Here is a 12,558-nt window from a genome sequence, read left to right as displayed (position 1 = left end):
TGGTGACCGTGTGTCGCTGTTTGTTTTATTTGTTAACCAACCTATAGGCCCACCATTCAGAACAGCATAAGCGATTGTCAGCCTCACTCTCATTCCATATTCCCTCTTTCCATCTTTCATTTTGTCTCACCTGTTCACCCCCCCCACATCTCCTTTTCCCTAGACACATCTCTCCCTTCTCACCCCTCTCCTCTGTCTCTCTGTCCATTGAGAACCCTCCTCATACTAACGTATAGAACGTACAGTATCATATATATATATAGTCATAAATAAAGGCAAACGGTGCACATAGATGTAGTAGGAAGTTACAAACAGGTCGGCTCATACTTGAAGTCACCCAGCTTTTTGACCATTTAACTCGAGGGAACGACCTTTGTCTTTAAAACACTTAACGTCTTTCAAATAAGAACAGCTAAGGGCCACCAGGGTGAGTTGTTAAAGTCCTTTTAATTTTGTCTTGTCTTCCCGCGGTCTTCATCTTCTCTTCTACTGTCCGTTACATGATATCCTGCTGGTGCTGTGTTGACTCAGAGACCACCTATAGGGGGAGACAAAGGAGACATTTACTGTATCTCGAGGAAAAGAAAGCTGGAGATTGGTGTATCAGAAGTGAGATAACAAGCCTGTTATACTATTAGGAAAGATACAGGTGCAAGGTAAAGCTACAATGTGTGTTGATAGAACAGTATGGCTTGTGAGAACTTGAGTCGGGTGGAACGGAAACCTTCGGTGGATTTACATTGTTGTCAGCGGGAGGAGAGGAGTTTTAGAGTTTCTCTCAAATACAAGTCTGTGGGTGTGTTAGTGCGCTATCTCTAGGTTCACACTACAAACAGGTGTGTCTCTGTCAGGGTGTGTGTGTGTGTGTTACCTCCCCGTCGCGGGTCTCGATGGTCTTGATAAGGACACTTTTCTTTGAGTGTGACTCAGCAACGCGATGATGATGCTCTGGGCTCGTTTCTGTCCAGACAGACAACCGTCAAATTAAATATTCATCTGGTTTACAACAACTCTGTTCACCTTTTTAATTTTGCGTCACCCCTTAAAATCAATGAATGAATGGTTCTATTTATGCATCAGCAGTGAGGGCTCAAGTGAGGATCATTTGAAGTTCCATCCTGTCACTTTCGATTTCTGCTGAAGTAAACTGCAAAAGACTTAGCTACTTGTATCAATTGTGCCCTCTTGTGGCGTGATGCTGTAACTCATCTATTTTGCAGCAGTTTTTGACAAATGCATAGTGTGTGTGTTCTTACCACGGAAAGTCATGGTGGAATAGTTCTGTATGGGCAGGGAAATCCTACAGAGGGAGAGAAGGGGGATGTCAGTTTTTAGCAGTGATACCAAATACCATTATCAAACAAGATAATCCATCACCTCTCTGTCCTCAGCACTCTCCTCCATTCTCCTCACTATTCCTTCAGCCCTCCTTCAACCCCCTGCCACTGTCTTCTCTTTTTTTCCCCTATCTCCTGCCCTCCTCTATCACTCCATCTCTCCTCTATCTCTCTCCATCTCAAATGCCCTCTATCTCTCTATCCATCTCTCCTGCCCTCTAACTCTCTATTCTCTCTCTCCTCTCCTCTGTCTCTCTCTCTCCTTTATCACTCCATCTCTCCTGCCCTCCTCTATCCCTTTCTCCTGCCTCCCTCCTCCTGCTTCTCTGTCACCCCCCACCCCAATCGAACCTGCTCTCCTCTCCTCATTCCTCTCTCTCCCTCCTCATACCTGCTCTCCTCTCCCTCCAGCAGTTTCCTGTAGGTTGCTATCTCCACGTCCAGGGCCATCTTGACGTTGAGCAGGTCCTGGTACTCTCTCAGGTGCCTGGCCATCTCATCCTTCATGTTGGCGATCTCGGCCTCCAGACGGGAGATGGTGTCCTGGAACCCGCCGGCCTCCCGCCCGTGGCGCTCCTCCATCTCTCTCATCTGCCTCATCAGAGACTCGTTCTGCCGGGAGGGAGAGGGGGTTAGGGGGAGGATGGGAGAGTGGTAGGAGGAGGGTGGGGGTGAGGTGGAGGAGTTGAGAGGGTGGAAGAGGGGAGGGGGAGAGAAATTAGAGAAAGAGATTGACATGGAGAAGTGTGCCGTCATGTTTCTTGGAAGTGAACTTGCAGACCAGGCAAGGACAAAGTGAAGAAAATTAGAAGGAGAGGAATGAAAGCGTGGTGGTAAGACTTATGAAAGAACAGAAGGATTTGAGGAGGAATAAAGGGTGTCGTGAGGATAGTATTCAGACAGAGAGACTTACGGTGCCTTTAAGTGAGTCAATCTCACAGGTGTAGGACTGGAGCTGGTGTCTGAACTCCATGGTCTCCATCTTGGCCTGCTTCAGAGCCTCGTTGTTCTTGTTCACCGCCTGGTTCAGGTCTGTCACCTACAGGAAGTACGTCACTTTGTCTGACATCACAGTAATTGCGCCCCCCCTCGAGAGCCAGAGACATTTTCTTGTAAATCAAAGGTTTTGATTGATCTCTCTCTCTTTCTCTATTCTCTATCTATCAATCTCCCAATTCCCTCCCTCCCCCCTCTCTCCCCCTTCCTCTCTGTCCCACCCCCCAATCACCTTAGACTTGTACCACTCCTCGGCCTCCGAGATGTTCTTGGCGGCGATGCCCTCGTACTGGGCCCTGATGTCCCTGAGGGCAGCTGTCAGGTCCGGCTTGGACATGTCCATCTGGATCTGCACCTGGGTCTCCTGCATCTGGGACTGCATCTCACGGATCTCCTGCAGGTGAGGTGTGGAGGGAGGTCGAGGTGGGGAGAGGTAGAGAGGAGGGAGGGGCGAGGTGAAGTAGAGAGGAAGGGGGAGGTCGATAGGTTAAGGTTTCTGCAGATTTCTCTTCTCCATTGTCTGTTAAGAGGCACACACACACCCACACAAATAGTGTTGCTTCACCTTTTATAAAACAGTGTGAGTGTCTGCTAAATAGTTAGTCTGTGTAGCTATTGGTTAACTATTTAACTATCTGCATTGATCCTTTAGACTCATCACGTACGCTGCTGCTACTGTTTATGATCTGTCACTCTACTCCTAGTTATATGTACATATCTACCTCAATGACCTTGTTCCCCTGCACATGGACTCTGTACTGGTACCCCTTGTATACAGCCATGTTATCGTCACTCATCGTGTATCTATTATCACGCGTTTGACTTTTCTATTCTTTGAATATTTTCTTTCTCTCTGCGTCGCTGGCAAGGGTCGGCAAGTCAGCGTTTCACTGTTAGTCCACACCTGTTGTTTACAAAGCATGTGACACAAACCTTGATTTGATTTGGTTTGTGTGTATCCACTCCTGTCTCGGAGAGTAATGAGTCTGTTGTAGGAGATTACACAGACCTTGTACAGCAGCCCACAGGCTCAGTGCCAACTGCCCACTGCACCTGCAGAGATTGTGTGTGTGTGTGTGTGTGTGTGGTGTGTGATGTGTCTGTTTTTATATGTGTGTGTGTGTGTGTTTCTGTTCATTCCTACCACAGAGAGACAGACAGATGGAATGACCAATGACCAGATGCACTGACAGACAGACAGACCAACTGTAATAACACATAGGACATTAAAATACACAGACTGAGTAACGTACCTCCTCATGAATCTTCTTGAGGAAGGCAATCTCCTCCTGTAGGGTCTCGATGCGTCTCTCCAAGTCTAGACGGGCCAGAGTGGCAGCATCAACATCCTAGAACAGACAGACGTTAGAGTAGATGAATTCAACAGATCTCACTGGGCAAAAACTGATTGAATCAACATTGTTCCCACGTCATTTCAACCCCCCAAAATAAATGTGATGACGTTGAATCAACGTGAAAAACTAAGGGCATTTCGTATTTTTTTTCACGCAACTTTGAACCTAAATCCAATGATATAGTGATTTATTTTAGCTGAGAAGTCAAAACAATCTTAACGTTAAACCGACTGACACCTGTGCCCAGCGGGGTGGCAGTTCAAATGACGATCCGGTCTGCATTTCGATGAAAAGGAAGGAAAATACTAGTAGTGAGACATGCACATGTTATCATATTCATAACCTGTGTTGATTTAATAGTGTTGGACTCACAGCTCTGAAAGCAGCCAGGTTGTTCTCTGCGTCCTCCCTCTGAAGGATCTCTTCCTGCAGCCTGGAAACACAGTCGAACAAAGAGATGGAGTGAGACCCGATCACAATTGTGTCTTTTATGTGTCCGCACCTTTCATTTTGTATTTTTTAATTTATTTAACCTTTATTGAACTAGGCGCGTCACCTGTCTTATAACAAGTGATTTGCCACCCGGAAATAGTTTGATATGGACTTTAAGACTGCTGTGTGGATCTAACGTGCAAATGTGGTGATAATCCAAACCCAGGCCCCATTTTGAATTCCAGCTGTAGACGCCAAGAGGCCGTATTGACAGATGGCCAGATCTGGATTATATCGGTCTGAATACAGATGTTTTAATTCCTGGCCTTTTATAGAGTCGGACCCATGGCGCCAGTAAGGACATGCCTCTGTAAGGGCTAGAGGCTTAGACCATACCCTAATGTAAGAAGGAGGCTTAGACCATACCCTAATGTAAGAAGGAGGCTTAGACCATACCCTAATGTAAGAAGGAGGCTTAGACCATACCCTAATGTAAGAAGGAGGCTTAGACCATACCCTAATGTAAGAAGGAGGCTTAGACCATACCCTAATGTAAGGAGGCTTAGACCATACCCTAATGTAAGAAGGAGGCTTAGACCATACCCTAATGTAAGAAGGAGGCTTAGACCATACCTTAATGTAAGAAGGAGGCTTAGACCATACCTAATGTAAGGGCTAGAGGCTTAGACCATACCCTAATGTAAGAAGGAGGCTTAGACCATACCCTAATGTAAGAAGGAGGCTTAGACCATACCCTAATGTAAGAAGGAGGCTTAGACCATACCCTAATGTAAGAAGGAGGCTTAGACCATACCCTAATGTAAGAAGGAGGCTTAGACCATACCCTAATGTAAGAAGGAGGCTTAGACCATACCCTAATGTAAGAAGGAGGCTTAGACCATACCCTAATGTAAGAAGGAGGCTTAGACCATACCCTAATGTAAGGAGGCTTAGACCATACCCTAATGTAAGAAGGAGGCTTAGACCATACCCTAATGTAAGAAGGAGGCTTAGACCATACCTTAATGTAAGAAGGAGGCTTAGACCATACCCTAATGTAAGGGCTAGAGGCTTAGACCATACCCTAATGTAAGAAGGAGGCTTAGACCTAATGTAGGCTTAGACCATACCCTAATGTAAGAAGGAGGCTTAGACCATACCCTAATGTAAGAAGGAGGCTTAGACCATACCCTAATGTAAGAAGGAGGCTTAGACCATACCCTAATGTAAGAAGGAGGCTTAGACCATACCCTAATGTAAGAAGGAGGCTTAGACCATACCCTAATGTAAGAAGGAGGCTTAGACCATACCCTAATGTAAGAAGGAGGCTTAGACCATACCCTAATGTAAGAAGGAGGCTTAGACCATACCCTAATGTAAGAAGGAGGCTTAGACCATACCCTAATGTAAGAAGGAGGCTTAGACCATACCCTAATGTAAGAAGGAGGCTTAGACCATACCCTAATGTAAGAAGGAGGCTTAGACCATACCCTAATGTAAGAAGGAGGCTTAGACCATACCCTAATGTAAGAAGGAGGCTTAGACCATACCCTAATGTAAGAAGGAGGCTTAGACCATACCCTAATGTAAGAAGGAGGCTTAGACCATACCCTAATGTAAGAAGGAGGCTTAGACCATACCCTAATGTAAGAAGGAGGCTGGGTCTAGTCCTTCAGAAGGAGGCTGGGTCTAGTCCTTCAGAAGGAGGCTGGGTCTAGTCCTTCAGAAGGAGGCTGGGTCTAGTCCTTCAGAAGGAGGCTGGGTCTAGTCCTTCAGAAGGAGGCTGGGTCTAGTCCTTCAGAAGGAGGCTAGGTGGGGGACGGATCTTGTTGACTTAAAGGTCCACTGGATTTGGGACAAGACTCTGCACTTGTGTGCCTCTTTCTTTCTTCGCCAGTCTGTATTAAACACTAGCGCTTCTCTCCTATTTCACGGGTTGAATGAGAATGCCACGGAAGATTCTGTGCTGCCGCTCAGCCCCACACATGCACTGCGTATTTAATATGTCATCCAGGCCTACGCTTCAACAGCAGAGGGGGCATGCTGATCGCGCAGCTATGCAAATGACAGTAAGACTATCACACATTTGATAAAACCTGAAGCGGAAACACGTCCTATTTTACTTGCAGTAAGAATCCAAATGCACAACATCTTCAACAGCACCTCACAATCAGTCCACTTGTACTGAGCGATATGACCAAGTTTAAAAATACTTGCTGTAACCACAACAAACAAACCAGCAAAACCCCAACAGCTAATCGAGAGGCACTGACTGAAATCCCAGGGGGCTGTATGCATGAACCAGCCATGATATCAGTGCTGCTTTTGGTGGCTGAAATGTCACGCTTACTTTACACTAGGATCTACACTCCTAGAGTTCTCCTCTCTCTAATCGTACCCATGATCCTCTCCTTCATCCACTCATCCACCAATCAGAAACTACACCCCTGCAGTCTAACATCAACTGAGCAATTATTCAATCAATCAAATGTATTTATAAAGTTCTATTTACATCAGTAGTTTTACAGTAACTTCTAGTTGCCATATTTCTCCCCTCTTTCTCCCCCTGCTCTTCCTCAGTCTCCTACCCCCTCCTTCTCTTCCACTCCCCCTCATCCTGCTCCTCTTGCCTCTCTTCCTCCCTTCTCCCCCTGCTCTTCCTCAGTCTCCTACCCCCTCCTTCCCTTCCACTCCCCCTCATCCTGCTCCTCTCACCTCTCTTCCTCCCTTCTCCCCCTCTTTCCTACCTGAGTTTGAGTTTGTCCAAGTCTTCTCCCAGGTTGTCCCTCTCCACCTCGGCACGGCTCCTCTGATTGGTCAAGGCCTCCACCTGGCGACGCAGGTCCCTCATCTCCTCTTCGTACAGGTCGGCGATGCGTGTGGGTTCACGCCCCCGCAGCCTCTCAATCTCCACCACCAACGTAGCGTTCTGCTGCTCCAGGAAGCGAACTTTCTCGATGTAGCTGGCGAAGCGGTCGTTCAGGTGCTGCAGCTCGACCTTCTCGTTGGTGCGCGTGTGGAGGAACTCCTGGTTCAGCGCGTCGGCCAGGCTGAAGTCCAGCGTCTCCCCCATCCCCGCGTAGGACCGCGAACCGTGTGCGGTTGATGACATCACAGGTCCGCCGAAGTGAGACGAGGTGCGGTAGCCGGAGTAAGAGGGAGAGGCGGAGGTCTTGGTGACTTCGTAGACCCGGGAGGAGATGTGCCCGGAGCCGCCATGTCCGAGTCCGAGGCCCCCGCCCGAGCCCCGGCTACTGTAGAGGGAATGTGACATGGCAGGGCTGTACCCTGCGCCAAAGGTGCGGCGGTAGGAGGAGGAGCCAGACTGGGCCGACTGAGCAGAGGAGCGGTAGGAGCTCATGGTGGAGCAGGAGAAGGGTCTGGGCTGGAGCAGGAGAAGGGTCTGGGCTGGAGCAGGAGAAGGGTCTGGGCTGGAGCAGGAGAAGGGTCTGGGCTGGAGCAGGAGAAGGGTCTGGCCTGGAGCAGGAGAAGGGTCTGGGCTGGAGCAGGAGAAGGGTCTGGGCTGGAGCAGGAGAAGGGTCTGGGCTGGAGCAGGAGAAGGGTCTGGGCTGGAGAAGGGTCTGGGATGGCTGCTGGAGTGGACTAAAGCAGGGAGGCTGACTGAGGGACACACAGAACTCACTCTGGCTATTTGTAGTACCTACCCCCTCATAGCCCCTCCCTCAAATCCTCTATATACCCTCCCCTCTTTCCGTCTTTACTCCAATTCTTCCCTTCTCTGTCTCTCCGTCTCTCATCCCCCCCCCTCCCTCTCCAGAATGGACTGTCATAGGTCCTGGTGTGGGGTCTGGTATTCGGTTCAGATTGTGTTCCAGAGTGACAGGAGAGTTCTGGGAGGCTGTGTCCACCCTGACCGTCACAGCAGCCTGACTGAGCTCACAGTGGCCAGCTAGACCTCAGCTCAGCTTCTTGTCCACACCCCAGCTCAACCCTAACCTTAGCCTCAGCCATAACCCTAACCCTAGCTTCTTGTCCACACCCCAGCTCAACCCTAACCTTAGCCTCAGCCATAACCCTAACCCTAGCTTCTTGTCCACACCCCAGCTCAACCCTAACCTTAGCCTCAGCCATAACCCTAACCCTAGCTTCTTGTCCACACCCCAGCTCAACCCTAACCTTAGCCTCAGCCATAACCCTAACCCTAGCTTCTTGTCCACACCCCAGCTCAACCCTAACCTTAGCCTCAGCCATAACCCTAACCCTAGCTTCTTGTCCACACCCCAGCTCAACCCTAACCTTAGCCTCAGCCATAACCCTAACCCTAGCTTCTTGTCCACACCCCAGCTCAACCCTAACCTTAGCCTCAGCCATAACCCTAACCCTAGCTTCTTGTCCACACCCCAGCTCAACCCTAACCTTAGCCTCAGCCATAACCCTAACCCTAGCTTCTTGTCCACACCCCAGCTCAACCCTAACCTTAGCCTCAGCCATAACCCTAACCCTAGCTTCTTGTCCACACCCCAGCTCAACCCTAACCTTAGCCTCAGCCATAACCCTAACCCTAGCTTCTTGTCCACACCCCAGCTCAACCCTAATCCTTGGGTTAGAAAGGGGTCTATACCACATCACTCAAAGCAAAGCTAGGATTATATCAATGCCACTCTTATCGCTCTTTCATTTCTAAATGGGTTTGTAGAATATCGTTTGTAGGATTGCTGCTCTGTCTGTTGTAGTTTGATGGAGCTGATTGGTTGATTCAGACATGCTCCAATGACTCATGTTCTTCAGAACAGTGTGTTAAAGGTTTACTGGATCGCTAAATACGAAAGCATAGTCATTCATCGATAGCATTTAGTACACAATACATCATATTAGTACACCCTACATCATGTGAAGTGCTTCCACAGGGAAGACCTGGCTTCACTGACTTCATGACAGAACAATTGAATGATGTGGGTTTAAATGCTGCATCGCCCACACATGGTTAGGCAGAGTGTTCTTCTCGGTGCGGGACGTTAGGCCAACCTGCCTTAAAAAGGAAACGCATCCCAAAGAGGAGAGAGGTATGTGCCTGGCCTGCCCTCTCTCCTCCAAGAAAAGAGCAAGAGAGCCATCATCGTTCCTGAGCAAAACGTGGCCTAAACAAAGGGGTGCCATTAATGATGATGTCATCATAAACATCTGTCACAGCTCTCACTGGCTGACGGAAGGGGGCTTTAACTTTCTAAGGACCTCGTATGGACTATGGATGCCATGATGGGATGAGAGGGGGAAAAAGCACTTCTCAGGAGACCCCATCCTCTCAGATTACCCCAGACTCTACTGACTTTTATTGAGAATTGTATGTAGGGGTGAAGTCAGAAGACATACTATCCTACTCATGCAAGACGCTTTGGGTTTGGCCCTTGAGGCTCACATTGTTCCTAGGGGTGTGTGATAAGCCATTATCTACCTAGAGAGCGGAGTGTTACTATACCACTACAGAATTATCACTGAATTATCACTGAATTATCACAGTGAATTATTGTAATGTTTGTTTATTTGTCAATTAATGATTTGTCAATTATTGTTAAATCACCAATTGGTGATTTAATACGAAAATGAAATATCTATAATTCATTTGTCATTCACTCATTCACCAGTAGTATCACATAGGCACAACAACCTACCCCAGAGGCCATCACTGTTGGGCCCAATGAGTGAGTGTGAGGTGTGCAGTGATGGCTCCTCCCCTGCCCAGGCCTGGTGGTGTCAGAGATATATATAGATCTACCAGACTGAACACTGTGATCACAGTGGAAAAGACCCAAGCAGAGCAGTGTCTCTGGGCTTCCTCAACACTCAGCAGAGAGAGAGTCAACTTGACAAGACATGTAAACAAAGAGCAAAGTGTCACCTCCCTTCCTCCTTCCTTTCTTTCTACTCTCCCCCTCGTCTTCCATCCCTCGCTCTCTCTCTGTCCCCCCCCCTCTCTCTCTGTATCCCCCTCTCTCTCTCTTTATCTCTCTCTGTCTCCCCCCTCTCTCTCTTTCTCTCTCTCTCTGTCTCTGTATCCCCCTCTCTCTCTGTATCCCCCCTCTCTCTGTCTCTCTCTGTATCCCCCTCTCTCTCTCTTTATCTCTCTCTGTCTCCCCCCCTCTCTCTCTTTCTCTCTCTCTCTGTCTCTGTATCCCCCCTCTCTCTCTATCTCTCTCTGTATCCCCCTCTCTCTCTCTCTCTATCTCACTCTGTCCCCCTCTCTCTCTGTCTCCCCCTCTCTCTCTCTCTCTATCTCTCTCTGTCTCCCCCTCTCTCTCTCTCTCTCTCTGTATCTCTCTCTCTGTATCTCTCTCTCTCTGTATCTCTCGCTCTCTGTATCTCTCTCTCTCTCTCTCTCTCTCTCTCTCTCTCTCTGTATCTCTCTCTCTCTCTGTATCTCTTTCTGTATCTCTCTCTCTCTCTCTCTGTATCTCTCTCTCTCTCTCTTCCATCTCTCTCTCTCTCTGTCTCTCTATCTTCCCTCTCTATCTTTCTCCTCTCTCTTTCTCTCTCTCTCTGTCTCTCTCTTTCCATCCTTCTCATACTCTCTCTGACAAGGTATGTAAACAAAGACCAGTGCTCTGTCCTTCCTTCTTTTCTTTCTACTCTCCTCCTCCTCTTCCATTCCTCTTTCTCTCTCTCTCTCTCTCTCTCTCTCTCTCTCTCTCTCTCTCTCTATCGTCCTCCGCTCTGTGCGGCCCAGCGCTATATAAGGCCGGGTGCTGCTAGGTCTGATGGTGGTGGTGTTAAATGACAAGCATGAAGACCAGCAGATGGAGACTAATATGAATGAGAAGCAGAGCAGGGCAAGACCATGTTTATGATCTCTGTGTGCTTTGTTAAGATGACCTCAGAACAGAATGATGGCCTAGTTTTCATTCCAAATGTTCAGATGTTTCCACTGTATTGGTTATTGAACTTGTTTTGAACCTGTTTGACACTTCAAACCATCAAGTAGCAGAACAAAGGAGATGGACTGGGCCAGAGAAAGCCTGGACTGAGCCAGAGAAAGCCTGGACTGGGCCAGAGAAAGTGCATGGGCTGCTGGATCAAGACGATCTGATCGTCCTTCCAGTTATTATCGTGATTTTGGTTACAAGGCCAGGACATACGGGATATTTCAATGTTGGCCGTCACCAAGAAGGTTTTATCTCCCTTTTAAAGGCCTTTGGACTGATACTATGTGAAATATGCTACTTTTATTGAGATGGTTGAATCGATTACAGAAAGTAGCGTGATTCTTTTTTCTTCTTTTTTTATTACCGCGGTTAGATGCATGTTTACCATACTATTTGTATTTGTATTTATTGAGGATCCCCCATTAGCTGTTGCCATGGCAGCAGCTATTCTTCCTGGGGTCCAGCAACATTAAGGCAGTTATATACAAGTATTACATGACATTACATTTCATAACACTTTCCACAACACATTAAGTGTGTTCCCTCAGTCCACTACACTAATATCTATAATACAAAAATCCATGTGTACGTGTGTAGAGTGTGTGTCTGTGCCTGTGTGTGTGTCTCTTCACAGTCCCCGCTGTTCCATAAGGTGTAAATACCGAGGAGTATTTCTGTCTGTAATAAAGCCCTTTTGTGGGGAAAGACTCATTCTGATTGGCTGGGCCTGGCTACCCAGTGGGTGGGCCTGGCACCCATGTGGGTGGGCCCCTGCCCGGTCATGTGAAATCTATAGATTAGAACCTATTGAATTTATTTCAATTGCCTGATATATTTATATGAACTGTAACTGTTTAAGTGTTCTATGCCTCCATTTTGTCCCTTTTAACCTGTGTGCACCTTCCTTATATCTCCCGCTCCCTCTTCAGGTGACACCATTGTGCGTCTGAGCTTTACGTTGCCGGGGCAACAGGATCCCTGTTCTCTCACACTCTAAAATAAACACACAGCAGAATGGGAACAAAAGCCCTCAAACGCTTCCAGGCAGTGACATTCCAGTTAGGCTGTGTCAGAGGGGAGCAAGTCCCTGGTAGGTCTGCTGTACACTGAGTGAGCAAAAACATTAGGAACACCTTCCTGATATTAAGTTGCACCCACTTTTGCCCGCAGAACAGCCTCAATTCGTCAGGGTATGGACTCTACAAGGCGTCAGAAGTGTTCCACTGGCCCATGTTGACTCCAGTGCTTCCCACAGTTGTCATAAGTTGGCTGGATGTCCTTTGGGTGGTGGACCATTCTTGACACACACGGGAAACTGTTCAACGTGAAAAACCCAGCGGCGTTGCAGTTCTTGACCCACTCAAACTGGTGGGCACCTACTACCATAACCCGTTGAAAGGCACTTAAGTATTTTATCATAGCTTTCACCTGGTCAGTCTATGTCATGGAAAGAGCATAATATTCACAAGGTTTTGTACATGCAGTGTAACCAGGTGAAAGATATGATCCCTTATTGATGTCACTTGTTAAATCCACTTCAGTCAGTGTAGATAAAGGGGA

At 47.8% G+C, this 12,558-nt stretch overlaps 1 protein-coding gene across 1 annotated transcript; it reads right to left on the bottom strand.

Moving 5' to 3' along the window:
• Nucleotides 1-3: 3 nt before the first annotated feature.
• Nucleotides 4-7,778, bottom strand: LOC112267721 (desmin-like). Its single transcript, XM_042297017.1, has 9 exons — nt 6,868-7,778; nt 4,061-4,121; nt 3,587-3,682; nt 2,566-2,727; nt 2,251-2,376; nt 1,729-1,949; nt 1,257-1,300; nt 872-960; nt 4-538 (listed from the first exon to the last, which is right to left on the bottom strand). Exons 1-9 carry the CDS (start codon nt 7,479-7,481, stop codon nt 497-499), a joined length of 1,455 nt encoding a protein of 484 aa, XP_042152951.1. The 5' UTR covers nt 7,482-7,778; the 3' UTR covers nt 4-496.
• Between the last annotated feature and the right edge of the window lie 4,780 nt (nt 7,779-12,558).

Source organism: Oncorhynchus tshawytscha, linkage group LG14 (assembly GCF_018296145.1).
Source record: "Oncorhynchus tshawytscha isolate Ot180627B linkage group LG14, Otsh_v2.0, whole genome shotgun sequence".
Lineage (NCBI taxonomy): Eukaryota > Metazoa > Chordata > Actinopteri > Salmoniformes > Salmonidae > Oncorhynchus > Oncorhynchus tshawytscha.
This window is presented reverse-complemented; position numbering and strand designations above follow the sequence as displayed.